Raw genomic sequence first — 25578 nt, forward strand, 5'->3', positions numbered from 1 at the left:
AACTGGCTTCCGTGCCGGTGGCATATAAAAAACACCAACCGATCGTGGTCGTTGCCAGCCTTGCCTGGCACCCGTGCCGGTGTCACGTAAAAAGCACCCACTACACTCACGGAGTGGTTGGCGTTAGAAAGGGCATCCAGCCGTAGAAACACTGCCAGATCAGACTGGGCCTGATGCAGCCTTCTGGCTTCCCAGACCCCAGTCGAACTGTCCAACCCATGCTAGCATGGAAAGCGGGTGTTAAACAATGATGATGATGTTCATTTATTTTCATTCAGTGTCTGGTGGTCGTCTTAGGGGTGCCCTGTATCAAAAAAATATCAGATGTTCTCTCGACATTGTTCACACACGCCTGACTCAGGCTCAGAAGTTACAGCCCGAGTTGTTATCTATAATTGTAAAAACTAAAAGTAATTCTAATTCAATGTTTACTTGAAATTTTTCTTCCCTTTTTGTCTTCAAGGGTTCAGCATAATAATAGAAATCGGGGTCGGGACCCCCTTCGGTCACGACACTGACCATGGGATTGCACCTAGAAAGTTACCCTCCTAGTCACAAATCTGGGCAAGGTGGTTTATGGAAGACCAGCAGTCGCCCATGCATACCAACCTCCCCTCTCCACACCACTAGTGTTATCCAAGGGAAAGGCAAAGGGGCCGATACAGCTTGGCACCCGTGACGTCGCAACTCATTTCTACAGCTGAGTGAACTGGAGCAATGTGAAATAAAGTGTCTTGCTCAAGAACACAACACGCAGCCCGGTCCGGGATTCGAGCTCACAACCTCACGATCGTAAGCTCGGCACTCCAACCACTGAGCCATGCGCCTTCACTTAATAGAAGTAAAGGGTTGGAATTATCAGCATGTTGTCCTATGCTTAGTAATCCAGCATCACTCAACCACAGATGAGAAGCGACCAAGTTGTCTGATAAGAAGAAGCACATATATGTTTCCATGTTCAGGTCGATTTTGCCTTTCAGCCTTTCGGGGTCAATAAAAAGAGTACCATTTGATCACTGGGATTGATGTAATTGACTTAACCCCCTCCCCCTAAATTGTTGACCTTGTGCCAAAATTTGAAAGCAATATATAATATTTACATCATGTATGTTGCATGCATGCACTCATACTCCTTGTGTTTCTCTGTGTGTGTGTGTTTGTGTGTGTGTGTGTGTGTGTGAAAATTCACTCATGAAATATATATGTGCCAATAACATTATCATTTACCATCATCACTACCATTAGACAGATGTATTCTGATGCGATGCACTATAATGTAATTTTATGATTTCCTTTGCAGTTAAATGTTGACTTCTTAGCAAACTTCAAGATAGCCCCTGTAGTAAAAGCTGACCAGCTTGTATCATACCGAACCTTTATGGGGTTTACTTGTCCTTGCTTCCCAGAAAGTCGGGTACGTATTCCTTTACCATATATTGTGGCAGTAGCATTCATACCTCTTTTATATATATATATGTATGTATAATAAATATTAGGGAATAAATCCAAATTTACAGGGAAAAAATCAGATTTAGGATTAAATCCAATTTTATAGTAAAATATTATAAAATATTATTAGAGACAAAACCACTATTTTGCAAAACAAACAAGGAAAGACTTAATCAATACATAAAATTTTAATAAATAGTCAAAAAAACCGCCACTACAATCGTTTCTTGTCTTGATCGACAATCTTCAGGTGGACTTCCAATAATTCAGTGTCACTGAATTATTGGAAGTCCACCTGAAGATTGTCGATCAAGACAAGAAACGATTGTAGTGGCGTTTTTTTTGACTATTTATTAAAATTTTATGTATTGATTAAGTCTTTCCTTGTTTGTTTTGCAAAATAGTGGTTTTGTCTCTAATAATATTTTATATGTATGTATATATATGTATATATGTGTGAGTATATATATGTGTATGTATATATATATATGTATGTATATATATGTATATATGTGTGAGTATATATATGTGTATGTATATATATATATGTGTATAAATATGTACGTCTGTGTGTATATATATGTGTGTGTGTGTGTGTGTGTGTGTCAAAGTGTTGGAATACTCCACAGCAGTGGTTCCCAAACTTTTTAGAGTCGCGACCCGCTATTTATCACACCAGTTTATGACGACCCACTTATAAGTCTTGAACTATCTCGATAAACAGCAGTTAATCAAAGCTAATGCGTAATTTTATAACTTTTTGCAACCCACTAAGATTCCGTTCGCGACCCATCTGTGGTTCGCGACTCATAGTTTGGGAACCACTGCTCCACAGCATATATATGCGTATTCATATACACAAGATATATTATAAAAATTTATAGATATATAAAAATACATAAATGTACTTGCGATGTATGAAATATATTGAGTGAATGAATGTGAACATTGACCTTTGAAATTTGTTCTCTCTTTCTTGGTTTTATATTCCTGAGGCTCTATCAGAGCGCTAATTAGTTATGCTGTGCATAAGGGGATAATTATCCCATTTATTTCTTCATTATATATATATGTATATATATATATATACCCACACACACACATAGTTTACTGTTCTGTTAAGGTATGGCCAACAAAAAAAGTACTCCACCCATTAAGAGATAAATATCTTTTAATGGAAAGTGTATAAAGATATGAGCTACTAATAGTTTCTTGCTTGGAGACATGGGCCTAGACAAGTTTTTATAACACAATAGTGTCTCCAAGCAATCTCCAAGCTTTGAGCACATAGTCTATTAAATTTGCAATAGCGATCATGTGCACAGAGCTCGAAGATTGCTTGGAGACTCAAGGTGTGTTATAAAAACCTGCCTAGATTCACGTCTCCTAGCAAGGAACTATTAGTAGCTTGTATGTTTATAGTGTGTACATTAAATGATATATATATATATATACATCATCTCAAAAGAGTCCAGAAGCTGGCTACCCGCATAGTTCTTGGTCTCAAGCATTTGTCTTATGAAGAAAAGCTGAAGATGCTCGACCTTTATTCTCTCGCAAAACGACGATGCTGTGGTGATCTCATTCTTGCTCACAACATCATAAGCGGAAAGCATAACCTCTCGAAAGAGCTGTTCTTCACTCCTGCTCCAGAGCGTGGGCTGCGGGGTCACTCTGAAAAGCTCTATCTACAATGATTTCATCTCAATCGAAGGAGAGAGGCTGTCTCTGTCCGGGTTGCGGATCCATGGAATAAGCTGCCGGACGAGATAGTGAAGATGCCAACGACCGCTCGGTTCAAAGTCTCTCTTGACTGGAAATGGCCTGAACTCTTTGTATGACCATCCTCCCTGTACATAAAACTCCCTGTCCCCCTACATGGCCTTGCTTTTGCTTTTTGAGCCAATAGAAATTAAATTGAATTAAATAAATATATATATCCTGACCCAGGAAGGGACAATGTTACTGTTATTTTAGCCCCAAGAAATATTGTCCCTTCCAGGACAGCCACATTATGTTGCCAAATGGCCTTTACTTTAAAGAACTGTTACTGAATGTCTCTTTTTGAGAGATTTAGAAATAATATTTCTATATCCTGATATTTATAACTCTAAGACAATACATCTTATTTTTACCAGTATATTTGTTGGAAACTTTGGGAATCTACCATAGTAACTTTAACCCTTTCGTTACCAACCCGGCTGGAACTGGCTCTGGCTCGGTAGTACAAATCTCTTGTTTTCATAAGTTTTGAATTAAAATCTTCTACCAAACCTTAGTCACAATTTATGTTCCTAACACTAGCTGAATGATAACTAAGTTATTTTATTAAACACTTTGTTATATTTAAAGTAATTGAAAGAAACACAGAGCATCTCAAAATAAATACAGTAACGAAAGGGTTAATGCATATTATATACACACTTTATATACATAATGCACAATTTTATAGACTTAATAATACACAGCACACATGAAATAAATATTCACTCTTATTTTTCCATTTTCCTCATAAACAAAAAATATCCTGTACATATGATACAGTCTTTAGTTAAATTGCATATATTTGTCCTGTAATTAAACGTAAAAATATTTCACAGAATTGCATTTATGTACATGTGTTAAGGGATAGGTGATATAAAAAAACCTAGTTCAGAGCATCTCAAAATAAATACAGTAACGAAAGGGTTAAGAGCTGAGGAGAAAAGTTGTGGGTTAATTGTTCCATTAATTAACTGATTACTTATGCATACAAACCATTGTATAGTGGAGAAACAGTTCTTGTAATAATTTGAAATGATCATACCATTGAATATATATGTAAAAACATAATGTTTGTCTTTTTGTCTGATTAATACATGTATGTGTGTGTATGCATAAGCACTTGATAAGAAGGTCGTGGGTTGGATTTTTCAACCGGGCAATGCATTGTGTCCTTGAGCAAGGCACTCCATTTCACATTGTTCTAGTCTTCTCATCTGAAGTGAATACTGGCTGAAATAAATACTAGCCAAGTGTTCGTTTCACATATGTATACTTGTAGATTCTGCTGGTGCCCATGGCAGAGCAGAGTGAGGGGTAACTTGATCAGAGTACCCCTGTATGAGAGGATATATGTCTGGTGAGGAGGCACAATGGAGGGCATTTAATTTTCCAGCAAAGTTTGATGAGTTCTTAGCTGCTTATCTTTTGTTACAACTAAAGAAAGGTGTGTGAGGGAGGGAGAGAAGAGAGAGAGAGAGAGAGAAAGGAATTGAGTTCTCTCAGTAACTTAGAATTTTCTGTCTTCTTTAGAAAAATATTACCTCAGAAAATAGTTTGATGAGTTCTTAGCTTTTGTTACAACTAAAGAAAGATGTGTGAGAGAGAGAGAGAAAGGAATTGAGTTCTCTCAGTAACTTTGAATTTTCTGTCTTCTTTAGAAAAATATTACCTCAGAAAATAGTTTGATGAGTTCTTAGCTTTTGTTACAACTAAAGAAAGATGTGTGAGAGAGAGAGAGAAAGGAATTGAGTTCTCTCAGTAACTTTGAATTTTCTGTCTTCTTTAGAAAAATATTACCTCAGAAAATATTTTACAAGACTCTCTGCAAAATGTCCTCAATATTCGATCTGAGCTGAGGTAAGTAGTTCCGTTTCCTTTACATTCTTGTTTTCCATTTGTGAAAAGGTAAGATTGTTTTTATATTGACACCTGGGCAGCAGTGACATTAATTGTGTCCTGTGTAAACAAGATTTCTCGTACCTCAGCAATTTTGAAATGTCAAGCCTAGTAGAATGAAGTACCTTACTTTAAAAAAAAAAAAAGTTAGCAGGAGTGGCTGTGTGGTAAGTAGCTTGTTTACCAACCACATGGTTCCAGGTTCAGTCCCACTGCGTGACACCTTGGACAAGTGTCTTCTACTATAGCCTCGGGCTGACCAAAGCCTTGTGAGTGGATTTGGTAGATGGAAACTGAAAGAAGCCCGTCGTATATATGTATGTATGTATATATATATATATATATATATATGTGTGTGTCTGTGTTTGTCCCCCTAGCATTGCTTGACAACTGATGCTGGTGTGTTTATGTCCCCGTAACTTAGCGGTTCGGCAAAACAGAGTGATAGAATAAGTACTGGGCTTACAAAGAATAAGTGCCAGGGTCGAGTTGCTCGATTAAAGGCGGTGCTCCAGCATGGCCGCAGTCAAATGACTGAAACAAGTAAAAGAGTAAAAGAGAGTATCTGGAAAAGTGTCCATCTATAGAATTCTATCTTCAGAAGACTCATCTAACTCATGACAGCACAGAAAAAGCAGACGTAAAAATAATGATGATGTCGACAATGACGTTATGTAATTTATATTCTAAATCTTACTAAATTTAGCTGATTAATTATTTGTCCACATATTCTGGTTTACATTGTTTCTCTCTGGCTCTGTCTCATGGATATTCCTTATTTCTGTTTCAGACATCCAAACAGATTTGAATTGCTATTCCCATACCTGGCATATAGCTTGCAAAGGAAAAGCCCCTATGTCTACCCAGATTTGTCTCTATCGGTACTCATATCCAGCAGGTGAGTTCTTCTTATTTTTTACACACACACACACACAAAGGAGTAAATGATACCCATTTTTAAAATCTAGTTATCTAGTGTCTATTTTTTAAAAAGAATATGTTTATTGTCCTTCATCCTTTTTATATGCTTATTTAGATCTCTGAGTTTGCTATATTTCATCAGTATTATATACAGCTTCACTGAGAGACCTCTTTGGCAAACTGCACCTGATAATATTTTCATTATTATTGAAAAATATTTATTTTACACCCATATGCACGTTTGTATATGTATATGTGTATGTATATATATATATATATATATATATATATATATAAACACAAATGCATGTGCATATATGAATATTTGTGTCCGCCATGATAGATCGTTAGCCACTACACACATTTTTTTCTCTCCTTGTTTTTTCTGTGTCCCTTTCTGTAGAAGAGCATAGGCTCGAAACGTAAAACACTTTTTCTATTCCTGAGCGTTATACTAATACATCTGTTTGTTTTGTACATCACCTGTCTTCATCTTCTGTTTTTTTTAGTAAACTCTCCCTATATATAAATACATATGCGTATATATATATATTTATGTATGTAAATATGTAATTATTGCAAATATTTTTCTCCAGAGTACAAGATGCCGTCCAGCAAAATGTGCAAAAGACAATTGAAAGTAAGTCTTGTTTTTGTTGTTTTTCAATTTTTTAATACTTCTTTTTATTCTCTTGTTCATGATGTCCAGCAAAAATGCTTTTGTGAGAGAAGAGAACGGTTGATAAATATTAAATGAATGTTAAATAAGGAAGGTAGTTGATGCTGCTTGTATTGAGGTGTTTTGGGGGAAATTTGTGTCCTTATTTTATTCTTTCTTGTAATAAGATTGTGATGCAAGGGTCCAAAGAAGCATCATCATCATCATCATCATTTTAACATCCACTTTTCCATGCTTGCATGGGTTGGACAGAGTTCATTGAAACAGCCTTTTCTCCGGTCGGATGCTCTTGTTGTTGCCAACCCTACCTGTTTCCAAGAAAGGTAATATTTTCCCGTGGCCAGATATGTTTTCACAGAATTACAACAATCAGTGTCCAGATAAGGTGATACAAATGTGCATGCATGCACAGATGTACACGCATGCGTGCATACATATATATCACTTTTTCGACTCCATGGGTGCACCTAAGAGGTTCCTTTCCAGCATACAAGTCTGGGCGGAAAATCGCCTCACTGGTGAACACACAGCCTAGGGCTGTTTTTATGGAAGACAGCAGTCGCCCATGCATACCAGCCTCCTTTCTCCATGCCACCAATGTTATCCAACAGAAAGGCAAAGGGGATGATACAGCTCAGCACCAGTGACGTCGCAACTCATTTCTACAGCTGAGTGAACTGGAGCAACATGAAAATAAAGTGTCTTGCTCAAGAACACAACACTCAGTCCGGTTCAAGAATTGAACCCACAACCTTATGATCATAAGCTCAACGCTCTAACCACTGAGCCATGTACCTTCACTGTATATATATATATATGTGTGTGTGTGTGTGTATGTATATATATATGTATATATATATATGTGTGTGTATATGTGTGTGTATATGTGTGTGTATATATGTGTGTATATATATATATATATATATATGTATATATATATATATATATATATATATATATATGTATAACCGGCTTCTTTTAGTTTCTGACTACTAAACCTATTCACAAGGCTTTAGTTGACCTGCCACTATTTTAGAAGTGACTTGCCCAAGATGCCACACAGTATGACTGAACCTGAAACCATGTGGAAGAGAAACTAACTTCTTGACTACACTGTCACACCTGCACTGAAGCTACAAATACCTGGAATTGGCAAAAATCAGTGTATGCATGAGTGATTATGCATTTTTTAAAATTTAATTAGTACTGAATAAAAATTGAGGCACTAGTGTGTACTTGTTAGTTCATCATGGTAAAAAGGAATGTTTTGCAAGGTTTGATGGAGAGAATTTGATAATTGAATGAAAATTAAATTGAATATGGACTACTTTGGATGTGGTTTTGTAGGTGAACCAAATGCTAAAATGGAAAAAATCCTGAAGATTGAAAAGCAGCGTTCCAAAAAGATCATTGATCGAATGAAAGCCTGTATATCATACTGGTCAGTGAGGTGAGTATTTAGTTGTTTTTTTTTCCTCTAGTATTCAATCATTACCATAAAATACTTCAGTGTGAGCTATGTTGTTGTACTGCTTGTACATATGAGACGGTTTTGCTGCTACATCCAAATATCATACATCTGATTTCAAAAATGAAGCTTTCTCTTCAAGTCCAGAAAATACTATATTTAACCCATTATCATTTAAACCAGCCATATCCAGTCCAAATATGCTATCTGTTTTATGTTCTAACCAACCAGATCAAGCCTATCGCACATACCCTTCAGTGCTAATTTAAAAATATAGAATCACATCAGCAAAATTTTGAAGCTGGAAAATAATGCAGGATTAATTTAAACACAATGTGAATGAAAAGGCATTATGGAGGAATTACAACCGTGTTTCGTGGTCTGCTACCACAACAGCTCCTTTATAGGATCCAGTTAGCTCAAGACATCATCAGGAGGAACCATGTCCGGTTTCGGCCCCTACTCCTCTACTGTTTTGACGTGCCCCCCCCCCCTTTCGGAGGTTTCTTCAGCTCTGGTGTTGGGTGCATGTCTTCTTTCTTCTGTTCCCTGGCCTCTTCAATGTATTGTCAGCGAATGTCAGCCGGTGACTGACTGACTTGTCAAATTTTTCCCTTTAAATACCTGCCACAAGGCTCCAGCAGGCAGCCCCAGCAAGTTGTCACGTGACACTTCTCCCCTTAACTGACTAGTGAAGGTGCGTAGTCTTAACCCGTGCATTCTGTAAACGACCGTCACCTGTCAGTCAGCGAAGCTGATTCAGTGTCAGCTTGTCTAATAATCTGAATGATAAAGGGTTAAATATAAAATGCCCTTTTTTTTTTCCAGAATGTTTCAAAAAATTATCCTGGGTCCTATAAGCAAAGTTGCTTTTACCCTTTTGATACTAACCCACCTAAGACTGCCCCTGTTTCTATGATACAGACTTCCTGGTTTTTAAGCCTTTAGCATTCAGAATCCTTTGTCAAATGTAATGCTTATTTATTCACCTTGTTTTGAATTAATCCTGCTTTATCTTGTAGTATCGAGACTTCAATGGAGTGTTTGTATATTTTTAGAATGACATTGTAGGGTAGGTGTGAAAGGTTGTCTCTGGTCAGTTTTAACATAAAATAGGTAGAATATTTGGGCCAGATATGACTGGATTAAATGCTAAAGAGTGATGGTGATTTAAATTAAAACCTTTCATCAAAATTTCCCATAACTTTATGTTCCAAACACCAGCCTTGTAATGACAAAATTATTTTACTGAATTCTTCCTTATTTTCAAAATTAACTGGAACAACAACAATAATCTCTCCTCCTTTCAGTATCCCTAGATCACCTAATCCTCACGCTCAGTAATTTCTTCAATCCCATGTGTTTACATGAGTTCAGACTTCAAGAATATCTTTCCTGGCTATGTTCTTCTAACAAACATCACTCCACAGAAATTCAAACTGGACCTGTCTCCAGTCTGAGAGGATGTTGCAAATGTCATGGATGCTGCTGCTTTACTTTACACTGTGTAACTGGGAACAGTCAGTATCTTAGTAATCCAGTGTTAACTTCTGGTTAACCATCAGTTGATATCCGAGAAACCTGGTTAATCATCAGTCACTGTACCAGAAACTGTTTTAACCATCAGTCAATATTTTAGCAACCTGGTTAACCATCAATCAGTTTTCTAGTGACCTCTGGTTAACCATCAATCAGTATTCTAGTGACCTGATTAACCATCAATCAGTATTCTAGTGACCTCTGGTTAACCATCAATCAGTATTCTAGTAACCTGGTTAACCATTAGTCAATATTCTAGTGACCTGGTTAACTATCAATCAATATTCTAGTGACCTCTGGTTAACCATCAATCAGTATTCTAGTGACCTCTTGTTAACCATCAATCAGTATTCTAGTGACCTCTGGTTAACCATCAATCAGTATTCTAGTGACCTCTGGTTAACCATCAATCAGTATTCTAGTGACCTCTGGTTAACCATCAATCAGTATTCTAGTGACCTCTGGTTAACCATTAATCAGTATTCTAGTGACCTGGTTAACCATCAGTCAGTATTCTGGTTAACCAGCCATCAATAAGCTAACCTTGATAATCACTCAGTCTCCTAGCAACCTGGTTAATCATCAGTCAGTAATCCGTGTAATTCTAATCTTTAGATTACTGTTGTCTAAAATTGCTTCTCCACTTTTCCTCTTGCAGCCTCTTTGGTTACTCCTTGTTCAAGTTCCTTGGGTTAATATTACGGAGCCTCCAGGTTCATCGGTCGCAGTTGAATATAATTAAAGATTTAGAGCAGGTAAGTGGGACATTACCACCGATGCTTAACTGAAAAAACCTGTGTATGTACCCTTGTTTTGTCATTATGTGATGGTAAATAAATCAGCATCACTGTCATAGCAGCAATATTCTTTGTTTCCAGTCTTCTTTGTAAAACATGTCTAACCATGGGAAATATTACCTTGCTTGGTAATTGGAAGGGGAACCGGCTGTAGAAAATCTACCTTGTGGACATTAAATGATAATGATATGTGTATGATATGCTTCCATATGGTTTCTGTTTACCAAATTTTACTCAAGGCATTAACCCTTTCGTTACCAACCCAGCCAAAACCGGCTTTGGCTCTGTGGTAAAATGTCTTGTTTTCATGTTTTGTATTAATATCTTCCACCAAGCCTTAGTCACAATTTACGTTCCTAACACTAGCTGAATGATAACTAAGTTATTTTACTAAATTATTTGTTATATTTAAAATAATTGAAAGAAACACAGAGCATCTCAAAATAAATACAGTAACGAAAGGGTTAATCAACTTTAGGCTATAGTAGAAGACTGTTGCCCATCCAAGGTGCAACACAGATACTGAACCAGGGAACATATGGTTATAAAATGAACTTTCTAAACATGGTTTTTTGAGAAGCCAGGCTCTGTTTGACTGCTGCTGTATTTTGTTCAATAAGACTGTGGGTTCAAGTCTAACCATATGAATTTTCTCTGATATGAATGTAAGGTTACAATACAGCTTATTAAAATTTATTAAACCTTTACCCACATCGTTGTACAGTAGCAGAATAATACTGTAGATAGATTAGGTGCTCGTGCCATGTAAAGAGCACCTGTACAGATGCTACATAAAACGCACCTGTGTTTGTGCCATGTAAAAAGCACCTTGTATAAGTCTGTAAAGTGGTTGGCATTAGGAAGGGGATCTAACCATGGAAACCATACCAAAACAGACAAATGGAATCTCCAACTTGCCAGCTCCTGTAAAAAGCACCCTGTATAAGTCCATAAAGTGGTTGGCATTAGGGAGGGGATCTAACCATGGAAACCATACCAAAACAGACAAATGGAACCTCCAACTTGCCAGCTCCTGTAAAAAGCACCCTGTATAAGTCCATAAAGTGGTTGGCATTAGGGAGGGGATCTAACCATGGAAACCATACCAAAACCGACAAATGGAACCTCCAACTTGCCAGCTCCTGTCCAACCCATGCCAGCATGGAAAACAGACATTAAATGGTGATGATGAGCATATGTCTTACATTTAGATGCATAATTAACATTCTTTTTGACATAAAGTGAAAAATAATTGATAACAATTCTCAAAGTAGAAGAGGTGACAAGTGTAAAACTTGGCAGACACCCATAAAATTATTAACCATCTTACAAACAATAACTCTGAGCACCTTTTCAAACTCCACCTGTCTAACACACGTGGACATGTTTACAAAGTCAGTAAACAGCACAGCTCCCATGACTTTCGGAAACATTTTTTCACGCTAAGAGTTGCTGAAGCATGGAACAAACTGCCGGCATCAGTTGTTAGTTGTCGGAGCTCTGCATCCTTCAAAACTTCCATGCTTCCTGAGATTCGCCAACACTACACCTGATTTTCTCCCCTCCATACACACGCAAGCATGTATCTGACTCATACACTGTTCGCTTTCCAGACATTTGTACATTACTGCATATACTTTATACGCACTTTTGACAAGTTGTGGTGCACCTGAGCACTGTATACAATAATTTCATTATTATTATTATAAAACAAGGACTATATTTTTCAGAGTTGTCTTCTAAAACTACACATTCAATACTACTTGTGTGGACTTTTACTATGTCTAAAGACTCAGGTATTTCAAACAAAATATAATTTTAAGAGAAATTATATATTTCATGGTTACAACCATAAATTGAACAATCATCTTATAGTTTTCAAAATGATGGTGGAATTTCTATAGGTACTGCTTGTCATTGTTGTTATTATTTAACTTGCTTCAGGTTTGGTCTCATTCCTGATAGAATTTATGTGGTAGCAGGTTACTACCTGTATATTATTATTATTATTATTATTATTATTTATTATTATCATCATCATCATTATTCATCATCATCATCATCATCATCATTTGACGTCCACTTTCCATGCTAGCATGGGTTGGACGATTTTGACTGAGGGCTGGCGAACCAGATGGCTGCACCAGGCTCCAATCTTGATTTGGCAGACTTTCTACAGCTGGATGCCCTTCCTAACGCCAACCACTCCAAGAGTGTAGTGGGTGCTTTTTATGTGCCACCGGCACGGGGGCCAATCAGGCGGTACTAGCGATGACCTCACTCGAATCTTTTTACACATGCCACCAGCACAGGTGCCAGTAAGGTGACGTTGGTAACAATGACGCTCGAATGGTGCCCTTTTACATGCCACCGGCACGGAAGCCAGTTGGCTACTCTGGCAATGATCACGCTCGGATGGTGGACCTCGCTATTATTATTATTGTTTTTTTTTATTTATTTTTTTATTTTTTTTTAAGGTGGCAAATCATTAGCATGCCAAGCAAAATGCTTAGAGGCATTTCATTCGCTTTTATGTCCTGGGTTTAAACTGCTGAGGTTGACTTTGCATTTCATCGTTTGGCTATTGATGATATAAGTCCTAGTTGAGTACCAGGGATGCTGTAATTTACTAGACCCCCACCTCCCAACAAATTTCAGGCCTTGTGCCTATAGCAGAAAGTATTATATCATTATTAATTATCATTATCATTATTATTTCTCTTGCAGAAAGGTCATCCCATAATCTTCTTACCTTTACATAAAAGCCATCTTGATTACATTATTGTCACTTGGATATTGTGGATTCATGACATGCGAGTGCCTTATGTAGCAGCAGGGGACAATCTGAACATCCCTATTATTGGGTTTGTAATATTTTCCTTTATATTCTCTCTTTTTACTCTTTTACTCTTTTACTTGTTTCAGTCATTTGACTGCAGCCATGCTGGAGCACCGCCTTTAGTCAAGCAACTCGACCCCGGGACTTATTCTTTGTAAGCCCAGTACTTATTCTATCGGACTCTTTTGCCGAACCGCTAAGTTACGGGGATGTAAACACACCAGCATCGGTGTTGGGGGGACAAACACAGACACACACACATATATACATATATACAACGGGCTTCTTTCAGTTTCCGTCTACCAAATCCACTCACAAGGCATTGGTCGACCCGGGGCTATAGCAGAAGACACTTGCCCAAGATGCCACGCAGTGGGACTGAACCCGGAACCATGTGGTTGGTTAGCAAGCTACTTACCACACAGCCATATTTTTTTCTCTATGATGCATCATGTATTCCTTAACGACACAACAGATTGTAACGGCTTGTTTTCTAATGACACATCAAGATCTAACAACAGGGGTCTCAAACTCAGGACACACAGATTGGCCATTACATTTTGGCGCAGGGCACTGAGGCAAAAATGAGATGAGTTGGGGAGTGATTTCTACCAACTATGATACTAAACGGCAATGCAGCTGATAGGCTACTGTTTATTTATCTTTCTCTTAACAATGTTTACATCTTCCTCGGATCTTTTCGGTTTGAACGGCAGTTTTTTCTAGCGGTGTCATATGAAATTGTCACCCATAATTATGACCCTAGTATCAATTGCATTTCAATCTGTTTTAGGATTAGGGTTAGGGGTGGTGAGAAGGGTATCTTTTTTTCTTCACAAATGTAAATAAACCCAATCTGTTTCGTAAACGAGGGACATATTCATATGGCACAGAATGTTTTATACCTCAATAGACGTCATTGATTGGTTGAAATTGCAGAAATTGAAGAAAAAGAACAACAAATATCTTACAAACCATAGAATTTTCTCAATAAAGCCAAGAGAAAAAGATGTTTCCATTCGTCTCATTCTTTGTTACCTGCCCGTTTAAACAGTTCCTTACTTTGCGTTTCAGGCCAATATTAAGGGCTTTGGGAGGATTCTTCATCCGAAGACGGTTAGACACAAATGGCAAAAGAGATCTCATCTACCGATCAGTGTTACAGTCAGTAAGTAAAAGTTTCCTTGTCTCTGATTTGAAAGCCTAACTTTGAATTCGGACCCTTGGTAATTTCAGCTACTAGTACATAAAAGTCATTGGTTTCAAATGCTGGTAATGTTTGAACATACTTATTTCTTTATTACCCACAAGGGGCTAAACATAGAGGGGACAAACAAGGACAGACAAACAGATTAAGTCGATTACATCGACCCCAGTACGTAACTGGTACTTAATTTATCGACCTCGAAAGAAGATGAAAGGCAAAGTCGACCTAGGCGGAATTTGAACTCAGAACGTAACGGCAGACGAAATACCTATTTCTTTATTACCTACAAGGGGCTAAACATAGAGGGGACAAACAAGGACAAACATGGGTATTAAGTCGATTACATCGACCCCAGTGCATAACTGGTACTTAATTTATCGACCCCGAAAGGATGAAAGGCAAAGTCGACCTCGGTGGAATTTGAACTCACAACGTAACGACAGACGAAATACGGCTACGCATTTCGCCTGGCGTGCTAACGTTTCTGCCAGCTCACCGTTTGTTTGAACATACTGCCATGCAATGCAGTCAAACCTAATACTATATGAAAGGTGTGTATATGTGTGCATGTGCATATAATTTCCCTCTTTGCCTTTTTGCCTTTTGGATCTCATTTTTCTATTTTATCTATATTTAGTACATGCAAGAACTTCTCCAGGAAGGCCAGTCTTTGGAATTCTTTATAGAAGGAGGAAGGAGTCGAAGTGGCAAAGCTCTCTACCCAAAAGGTGGTCTGTTGTCAGTTATTGTTGATTCATTTCTTCAAAGTGAGTATACATTGCTTTGTGAAGGGGTTTTTTGTTTTCACATTTTGGTCAAACATTCTTATCTCTTGCCCACAGTTCTTTTGGCTTCTCCCTATACTACGACTATTACCTTTGTCCACTCAGATGCTCTTTACACACTCATCTAGCTTCCTCACACCGCCACTATTGTGTCCAAACCCCAGGACCCACATTAATCTCTAGGCCCAGTTCTTTCTGTACAAGATGTCAGCCCTTTAGACTTTTCCTCGATGCACATGTCTTTCTTGAAGCCAACTTCCAACAATTTAAGCGAAACATTAACCCTTTTAATGCCAACCTGCCTGATGCAGTCCCTGGTTCTTTGATACAAACTTCCTGTTTAACCCTTTCGTTACCAACCTGGCTGGAACCGGCTCTGGCTCTGTAGTACAAATCTCTTGTTTTCATAAGTTTTGAATTAAAATCTTCCACTAAACATTAGTCACAATTTATGTTCCTAACACTAGCTGAATGATAATTAAGTTATTTTACTAAATTCTTTGTTATATTTAAAGTAATTTAAAGAAACACAGAGCATTTCAAAATATATACACTAACGAAAGGGTTAAAGCCATCTAAATTAAAACCTCTGATTGAAAGCTTGTGTTAATTTGTTCCAAACACCAGCTGAATAATGACAAAGTTATTTCACTAAATTCATCATTATTTTCAAACCTATTTGATACAAAAGCAGTGTAATTTGATAGAAATAATGGTAACAAAAGGGTTAATAGCAACGAGTCTTAGCAGCCTTGGAGGATCTTCACAGCCATGGGCACAGTCTTTTCACTCATACCATCATCATCATCATCATTGTTTAGCGTCCGCTTTCCATGCTAGCATGGGTTGGACGGTTCAACTGGGGTCTGGGAAGACAGAAGGCTGCACCAGGCCCAGTCAGATCTGGCAAAGTTTCTACGGCTGGATGCCCTTCCTAACGCCAACCACTCCGTGAGTGTAGTGGGTGCTTTTTACGTGCCACCGGCACAGGTACCAGTCGAGGCTGGCAAACAGCCACGATCGGATGGTGCTTTTTATGTGCTACCAGCACTGGGGGCCAGGCGAGGCTGGCAACGGCCACGATCGGATGGTGCTTTTTACGTGCTACCAGCACTGGGGGCCAGGCGAGGCTAGCAACGGCCACGATCAGATGGTGCTTTTTACGTGCTACTGGCACTGGGGGCCAGGCGAGGCTGACAACGGCAACGATCGGATGGTACTTTTTACGTGCTACCGGCACTGGGGGCCAGGCGAGGCTGGCAAACGGCCACGATCGGATGGTGCTTTTTACATGCCACCGGCACAGGTGCCAGACGAGGCTGGCAACAGCCACGATCGGATGGTGCTTTTTACGTGCTACCAGCACTGGGGGCCAGGCGAGGCTAGCAACGGCCATGATCAGATGGTGCTTTTTACGTGCTACTAGCACTGGGGGCCAGGCATGGCTGGCAAATGGCCACGATCGGATGGTGCTTTTTACGTGCTACCGGCACAGGTGCCAGACAAGGCTGGCAAACGGCCACAATCGGATGGTGCTTTTTACGTGCTACCGGCACTGGGGGCCAGGCGAGGCTGGCAAATGGCCACGATCGGGTGGTGCTTTTTACGTGCCACCAAGAGAAATATGAACTTGATCTGGTGATATCTTGTAGTGTTGTTTCTGCAACTGTGCACGTATGCATACGTACACACACACACTATTATCATGCTTAATAGTTGTTTTTTTTCTCCTTATTAAAGGTATCATGTAACACCGTAAATGTAAGTGGCGATATTACAGCCTAACTTTCTGCTTTAGTTGAATTGTAACTGATGCCAAAGTAGAGGTGTAAGTTAGCTCATATTTTTTTGACATGGATGGTCAATACAGGTGGTGGATTGTCATCTCTATATATATAAATGGCAAAATTTCTGCGTGTGTGTCCTTTATACAAATCCACAATTTTTCAGTTAGAGGGCTCGCACTTTCTATGGTCATTCAAAACCGTTCATGGGTGGTCGTGCACATCTTTACATTTCCCCAGTCACCCTGCAAAGCCATTAAAACATCAATAGAAGTGACTTTTTTTGTGAATTTTCTATCCAAAACCCAATCAAAATGCCCGAAACTTGATATGCCAATTGAATGCCATCTAGCTGTATGTGATTGGCCGGAGATTTGGACAGTACTCGTATGTGTGTGCACACACACGCAGCTGTATATGCATGCACTAGCATTATGTCCCGGCGTTGCCAGGTCATAGTGTTAGTAATTATTAAATCATCAAGAGAAAGAGCAGCATCTGAGATGAGAGCCAGTGGTATTAATAATAATGAAATTATTGTATACAGTGCTCAGGTGCACCACAACTTGTCAGAGTATATGCAGTAATGTACAAATGTCTGGAAAGCGAACAATGTATGAGTCAGATACATGCTAGTGTGTGTATGGAGGGGAGAAAATCAGGTGTAGTGTTGGCAAATCTCAGAAAGCATGGAAGTTTTGATGGATGCAGTGCTCCGACAACTAACAACTGAATTCGGGAGTTTCTTCCATGCTTCAGCAACTCTCAGCGTGAAAAAATGTTTCTTGAAGTTATGGGAGCTGTGCTGTTTTCTGACTTTGTAAATATGTCCACGGGTGTTGTTATGGCCTTTTACACTTTGATTACAAATTCCTCTGAAGTCGACTTACACTCTGATTTTCCCATGACCAAACTTTCTAATGTTAGATTTTCTTTATCACACACACATGCACACAAAAACAATAATAATTTATATCTATTTTTTTCATCCCTGTTTTCAGGTTGCATACAAGATGCCTATATTGTACCCATCAGTATCAGTTATGAGAAGTTGATGGAGGGTAATTTTATTGATGAACAAATGGTAAGGTCACATTTGGATTTTAACTATGAGTGGTTTTGTTAATTTTTTTGTTTATTAGCACTGGGTCAGTCTTGATCTAGCTGACCCTGTTTCTGTTCTTCACAACACTGTGAACCCTTTAACTCTTTAGCATTTAATCTGTCCATATCCAACCCAAATATTGGTTTCTCTGGAAAACCAGAGCACATTGTGTTATATGCAGCCACCATGCTGGACACCAATGATGACTCTTGAATAAGTGATGGCTGTAGTTATTGCTATTGTTGTTGTTGTTGTTGTTACATTTGCCATAACCCTTTCCCACTTGCTCCGCTGAACTTGCTAAGATGCTTACTACCAACAACAGTATTATGGCTTTATTATATTCCATCTCAATCCCTGCTCTTACCATTCGTTCCGTCCTCTCATCCCAGAACATCATCCCTCTAGAATTCCCTTCCCAACCTATTTTGGCAAAGTCGACCTCGGCGGAATTTTGAACTCAGAACATAGCGGCAGACGAAATACCTATTTCTTTACTACCCACAAGGGGCTAAACACAGAGGGGACAAACAAGGACAGACAAACGGATTAAGTCGATTATATCGACCCCAGTGCGTAACTGGTACTTAATTTATCGACCCCGAAAGGATGAAAGGCAAAGTCGACCTCAGCAGAATTTGAACTCAGAACAAAACAGCAGACGAAATACGGCTACGCATTTCGCCCGGTGTGCTAACGGTTCTGCCAGCTTGCCGCTTTCTTACCATTAGTTCCATCTGCCAGCTCACCCTGCTCTTACCATTAATTCCATCCTCTCCTCCCAGAACATCATCCCTCCAGAATTCCCTTCCCAACCGTCCAACCCATGCCAATATGGAAAACAGGCATTAATTGATTATGATGATGTTCTACATTCTTTTTTTTATATTCAAACTGACAAAATCCAGTCTCTCTGACATCCCCTTAAAGTCATACTAAAAATAAGCAATCTTGAAGATACAAGGTAATACAGGATTAATTCAAACCAATGTGAATAAATAAGGATTACAATTGACAGAGTAATCTGAGTGCTAAAGGATTAAGTACTCAAGACACATTTCATGTTTCCAGTTGTTACAAGATAGCTTGGGAACAGAAATCAGACTCCAAGGGTTTCCAAAGAAAATAAAAAAGAAACAATCATTTTTATTCTAGTGTAAGAGTTATACCTTATACTGGCATAAAATCTATATATATATATATAAACGGCCAAATGTCTGTGTGTGTGTCCCGTATACAAATCCACAATTTCTCAGTTAGAGGGCTCGCACTTTCTATGGTCATTCAAAACCGTCCAAGGATGGTCGTGCACATCTTTACATTTCCCTAGTCACCCCGCAAAGCCATTAAAAAAGCAATAGAAGTGACTTTTTCATGAATTTTCTATCCAAAACCCAATCAAAATGCCTGAAACTTGATAGGTCAATTGAATGCCAACTAGCTGTATGTGTTTGGTCGGAGATTTGGACAGTACTCACGTGTATGTGCACACGCATGCAGCTGTATATGCATGCACTAGCACTATGACCCGGCGTTGCCAGGTCATAGTGCTAGTATTGAATAAAATGGAAATTTAGAAAAAGATGGAAAACTTTTTTTTAAATGTTTCTAATTTTTCATATTTGATATATTTTTAGAGTATATTTGAGTATGGTCAGTTAGTTTCAACATCTTTTTTTTTTCTGTCAATGGGTTAAAATGAGTGCTTCTGATTTGGTTAGTTTAGGTATTTGTGTGTATTATTTTCAGTAGCAGACCTTACTTGGTTACCTCGCTTAACACCATTACCTAACTCTGAGGTACTTTTTAGCTAAGTCCACTCTGCAGGTATTCAGACTAGGGCTACAGATGTAGTGAGACATTTTAGCACATAGTTAACTCTTGTATTTCCTTCTTTTTTTTTTATCAGTCTAAAGAGGGTACTGTGCTTGTAGCTTTTAATCTGTGTGTCTAAGTCTTAGTCTGAGTGTCTAAGCCTGCATGAATCACATCAGAAGCAAAATATCAAACTGCCAAAGCCATACACATCATCATCATCATCATCGTTTAACGTCTGCTTTCCATGCTAGCATGGGTTGGACGATTTTGACTGAGAGCTGGCAAACCAGATGGCTGCACCAGGCTCCAATCTTGATTTGGCAGAGTTTCTACAGCTGGATGCCCTTCCTAACACCAACCACTCCAAGAGTGTAGTGGGTGCTTTTTACGTGCCACCGGCCCGGGGGCCAGTCAGGTGGTACTGGCAACGGCCTCGCTCAAATCTTTTTACATATGCCACCAGCACAGGTGCCAGTAAGGCGACGTTGGTAACAATATCATTCATATTTATAAAGTAAAATCAAACATAGCTTAATAATTAAAAATTATTAATTTTTTTTTTTTTTTCATTTACTGTATTAATTATGCATTTTTGCTGTTGTTCAATATGTTCCTGAATTTGTATTTATCTACACAGGGCTTACCAAAACAGAAAGAAAGTGTGTGGGGCACAATCAGGGCTCTACTTCATCTATTCTATGGTGATTATGGCAACATAAGGGTTGAATTCCCGCAACCATTCTCTTTAAAGGTAACCATTTTGTTTGTTTATGAAGAAGAACAGTATCTGTCTTGTTACTGTAACAGATTACTGACCATCAGGATTTTATATCTCACTGCCCTGCTCCATTCCAATCAGTGGAAGAATTAGTAGTCAGATATTGGTTTGTGTCCTTGTTAATATTGTTGCTGTTTAGCCCATGTAAGTCCTTGGTGAGCAGAATTACAATCAAAAGTATTTTAGCCACGGTCACCTAAGAATACATTCTCCTTACATATCTAAGGCAGTAGAATATGATACAGTGGGGAAGAATTGACTGCTAGTTCTTGCAGGTCAAGTGGCCACTGTATGGAGAGGCTTCTTTGTTATAACACAGGAACAAATAATGATATTGGGCTCAGATAATGATTTTATTAATGAACAAGAAATATTGCAATAATTCAAAAGCAAAATGTAAAATATTATTGTATTTTGGGACTGTCATTTTATTTATTATTTATTTTTTTGGCAAATAAACACATGTATATATATATATATATGTGTGTGTGTGTATATATATATATATGTATATATATATATACATATATATATATATATGTATATATATATATATATATAATTTTTTTCTTCAGTCGTTTATTTGTGTTATTTTATTATTTCAACGCCTGTCCATTGTCCGGAAATCTTTCGTCACACATCTGTGACCTCTTCAGAGGCACTTTTTTTTTCCATGTGTGTCTATGCTCCACTTACTCCATTCCGAAATGTAAAATAGCAAACTGTAATTTCAGTTGTTCCCGATATAAATCCTTTTGCGGGGGGTCTACAAAATAAAGTAGCAGTTTAGAACTGGTGTCAATGAAATAAACTTCCCCGACTCCTGTCGTAAATTGCTGGCCTTGTGCCAAAATTAGAAAGAATTGCTATTGTTTCAGTGTGAGAAATGTAAAGCTTTTTACTCTGTTTACTTCAGGAATTTATTGAGTCATACAACATTGATAACAACATAGTCATGCCGAACCTGTTGCCAGCTTTAACACCTCCAGTCAATGGAGTGTCACCATCATCCATGTCTAGCAGTCTATCAAGTAGCACCTCACTTTGCATGTTCAACGTCAGCAAAGAAGCCAGAGATTTGGTGCAGAGTTTGGCAGAGCATATAGTTTACAGTGAGTATTGCTTTTTATCTATACACATACATACATGCATACATTTTATATATATATATATATATATATATATATATATATATATATATATATATATATATATATATATATATATATATATACTAGCAGTATCGCCCGGCGTTGCTCGGGTTTGTAAGGGAAATAACTATATAAGCATTTTTAGAGAGTTACTTCCCTTATTTAAACCGAGCAAAAAATGCATTAAAAATGCGAAAAAAATTATGGTAAATTTTTTTATAATCATAGACTCATCGTAGACACGTGCTAATACCCAGAAGGGCTCGATATGAATCACGACTATAAGATACCTGCTTTTGGTTAAACTGCACCGCAAAATGTGGGAGTGGTTAGGAATCTAAATCGGAGGAGACAGACTCTCACACACACAACTTCAGTTTTATATATAAAGATACACGTACATACATGCATATGTGTGTGTGGTGTATATGTATATATATATATATATATACATGTATATAAATAATGCATAATTGTGTGCATAAATAAGTTGTTTTTTTTCTTGTTTTTCCGCAGGTTCTGTATGTAGTACCGTACTGATGAGTACCAACATCTTGGCATTTTTGCTTTTAACAAAATACCGCCAGGTAAGCAACCAATCACTTCTTATAATCAGGGGAATTACTACAAGGTTACCTCAGCTGGTAGAAATAGCAGCTAAATATTCCTCACCTCAAACTTCACTGTCTTTAACATAAAAAGGACACATTAGATTTAGTAGTCTAGCTACCTAAAAAAAAGTCAATGCTTTTGGTGTCTTGATTTGCTAAATCAGAGCTAATTTTAAGTTAAAGATCCACTATTATTTATAATACTGCCATTGTTGACTTCTTTTGATTTTACAATTCAATGTTTTTTTACTGTTTTGTATGTATGCAAACATACATTTTGATCTTGCTCTGAAAATTGTTTCAAGGTCAATCAGAACAATAGCTTAAGAACAATACTATTGAAATTACAAGTTTTCTTAGATGTTAATTAAAGGAGATTCTGTTGTGTCTGGGGAGAGTCATTCTCTTTTAGTGCCTTACTAGCAGTATCACCCGGCGTTGCTCGGGTTTGTAAGGGAAATAACTATAAAGCATTTTTAGAGAGTTATAGCCAAAAAATAGAAAAAAAATGGGGGGGAAAATGATGGTAAATTTTTTTTGAGAGTTAAAAAGGTCGAGTTGCGTCCCTTAGACAGTCTGTGGTTTGTGTTTCTGATTCTCGACCCCATGTCGAATTTATCGATTTTTTTCAGAACTGGGGGAACTTTTCAAAATTTTCGCTGCGTTAGTTTTGAATTATGACATTGGGCTATGTGTGTGTCAAGTTTCATCAGAATCGGTTGAAAGCCGTGGTGAGGGTGAGGGTACGAGAAAACAGACACACATATAGAGAGAGATTATTTAACACACTCACCGGTAAAATTTCCACTTATTTCTTATTTTCATTTTCCTAAAATTTTCGTTGCGTCTTTCAACCTTTTTCAATAGTCTTGACTCTGTCCGTTATTTACACTGCATTCCCTTTTGTTTGTTTGTGCGCATGTGTGTGGGTCAGTGTGTGTGTGTGTGTGTGCCTATACATGCATGCATGTACGTATGTATGTGTGTGTGTTTGCATGTGTATGTATGTATATATGTGTGTGTATGCATGTGTATGTATGTATGTGTGTGTGTTTGCATGTGTATGTATATATGTGTGTGTATGCATATGTATGTATGTATATGTGTGTGTATGCATCTGTACGTACGTATCCTGCATATTTATGTGCTTGCCTGTCCGTGTTTGTGTATTTTCTATGTGTGTGTGTGTGTGTGTAAGCATGTGTTTGTATATGCATGCACCTCTGTCTCCTTGTGTGTGCATGTCTGTGTGTGTGTGTGTGTGTGTTTTTTTTTTTTTTTAGAAAATAAAAAATAAGCAATAAGTGGAAATTTTGCCGGTGAGTGTGTTAAATAATAAGGCACTAAAAGAGAATGACCCTCCCCCCGACACAACAGAATATGCTTCAACACGCAAACTCATATAAAGAATCTTGCAAACCAAATCCAAAACGAAATTAAAGGAGAGTTACTCTTTTTACTCTTTTACTTGTTTCAGTCATTTGACTGCGGCCATGCTGGAGCACCGCCTTTAGTCGAGCAAATCGACCCCGGGACTTATTCTTTTGTAAGCCCAGTACTTATTCTATCGGTCTCTTTTGCCGAACCGCTAAGTGACGGGGACGTAAACACACCAGCATCGGTTGTCAAGCAATGCTAGGGGGACAAACACAGACACACAAACATATACACACACACTTATATATATATATATATATACACATATATACGACAGGCTTCTTTCAGTTTCCGTCTACCAAATCCACTCACATGGCATTGGTCGGCCCTGGGCTATAGCAGAAGACACTTGCCCAAGTTGCCACGCAGTGGGACTGAACCCGGAATCATGTGGTTGGTTAGCAAGCTACTTACCACACAGCCACTCCTGCGCCTGACTGTTATTTCAAGCAGGTCAACCGATCAATTAAAGGCATTCTATTGTTGCTTTGTTGCTGTGGAAACAGCAATCGGGCAGAATTATTAGTGCATCCGATAAAATGCTTAGTTTCATTTCTTGTAGCTCTTTTTATGTTCTGTGTCCAAATTCTGCTGAAGTCAGTTTTGCTTTTCTTTCTTTTGAAGTTAATAAAATAAGGTACTAGTCAAATACCGTTGTCAATGTAATCAACTTATCCCCACTTTTCCTAAAATTGCTAGCCTTGTGCCAAAATTTTAAACCATTATTGCTTTATTGCTGTTCCTGTTACTGATTTGTCTGTGTGTCTTACTACAGGGTGCCACTTTGAAAGAGCTAGCAGACAGCTTCAAAGAGCTGACTGACCTTGTGAAGAGCCGGAACCGAGATATTGGTTTCTCTGGAAAATCAGAAGACATTGTGCTATACGCAGCCGCTATGCTGGGCAGCAATGTCCTGAAAAGGTAAATGACGACTCTTGAATGACTAATCTGCAGCTGTAGCTTTGGCTGCTGTTGTTATACTTACCATTGCTTTCACCCTTTCCTACTTGCTTTTCTATGTTATCCCCTTGTGAGAACAATATAATTAACATTATTGTGCAGGTGGCACGTAAAAAGCACCATTTGGATGTGACCATTGCCAGTTCCACCAAACTGGCCCTCGTGCTGGTGGCACATAAAAGCACCCACTACACTCTCAGAGTGGTTGGCGTTAGGAAGGGCATCCAGCTATAGAAACTCTGCCAGATCAGATTGGAGTCTGGTTCTCCAGACCTCAGTCAAATCGTCCAACCCATGCTAGCATGGAAAGCGGACGTTAAATGATGATGATGATGGCATCACTTTCACCATCAATAGCAATTTAATTTATTGCTATTTTATACGAACACAATGGAAAACAGTCGTCATCAACATCATCTTCATAATCTTAATCATATTCCTCGTCATCCACCACACCACGCTCCAGCACACTACACCTTACTGCATGTTGGTATAGGTTGGTAAAAGCTGCAATACAGCTCACTGGAAGATTTAGTTCACATCGTTATCAGTAATGTGAACTAGATTTTCTGAAAATGTCACCTACAACG

At 38.2% G+C, this 25578-nt stretch overlaps 1 protein-coding gene across 5 annotated transcripts in view; it reads left to right on the forward strand.

The window, feature by feature from the left end:
* LOC115219247 (glycerol-3-phosphate acyltransferase 1, mitochondrial) overlaps positions 1 to 25578 on the forward strand; it is a 112666-nt gene that overhangs the window by 73569 nt on the left and 13519 nt on the right. For all 5 annotated transcript variants that reach the window (XM_036508653.1, XM_036508652.1, XM_029789396.2 and 2 more), the window contains 14 exons: positions 1301 to 1414; positions 5000 to 5070; positions 5900 to 6007; positions 6627 to 6670; positions 8057 to 8159; positions 10375 to 10471; positions 13241 to 13377; positions 14427 to 14520; positions 15197 to 15326; positions 18130 to 18212; positions 20689 to 20802; positions 21746 to 21941; positions 22497 to 22567; positions 24804 to 24949. In XM_036508653.1, the coding sequence (XP_036364546.1) occupies positions 1301 to 1414; positions 5000 to 5070; positions 5900 to 6007; positions 6627 to 6670; positions 8057 to 8159; positions 10375 to 10471; positions 13241 to 13377; positions 14427 to 14520; positions 15197 to 15326; positions 18130 to 18212; positions 20689 to 20802; positions 21746 to 21941; positions 22497 to 22567; positions 24804 to 24949 (1508 nt within the window). The remainder of the gene's footprint in view (positions 1 to 1300; positions 1415 to 4999; positions 5071 to 5899; positions 6008 to 6626; positions 6671 to 8056; positions 8160 to 10374; positions 10472 to 13240; positions 13378 to 14426; positions 14521 to 15196; positions 15327 to 18129; positions 18213 to 20688; positions 20803 to 21745; positions 21942 to 22496; positions 22568 to 24803; positions 24950 to 25578) is intronic.

Source organism: Octopus sinensis, linkage group LG14, assembly GCF_006345805.1.
Source record: "Octopus sinensis linkage group LG14, ASM634580v1, whole genome shotgun sequence".
NCBI classification, from domain to species: domain Eukaryota; kingdom Metazoa; phylum Mollusca; class Cephalopoda; order Octopoda; family Octopodidae; genus Octopus; species Octopus sinensis.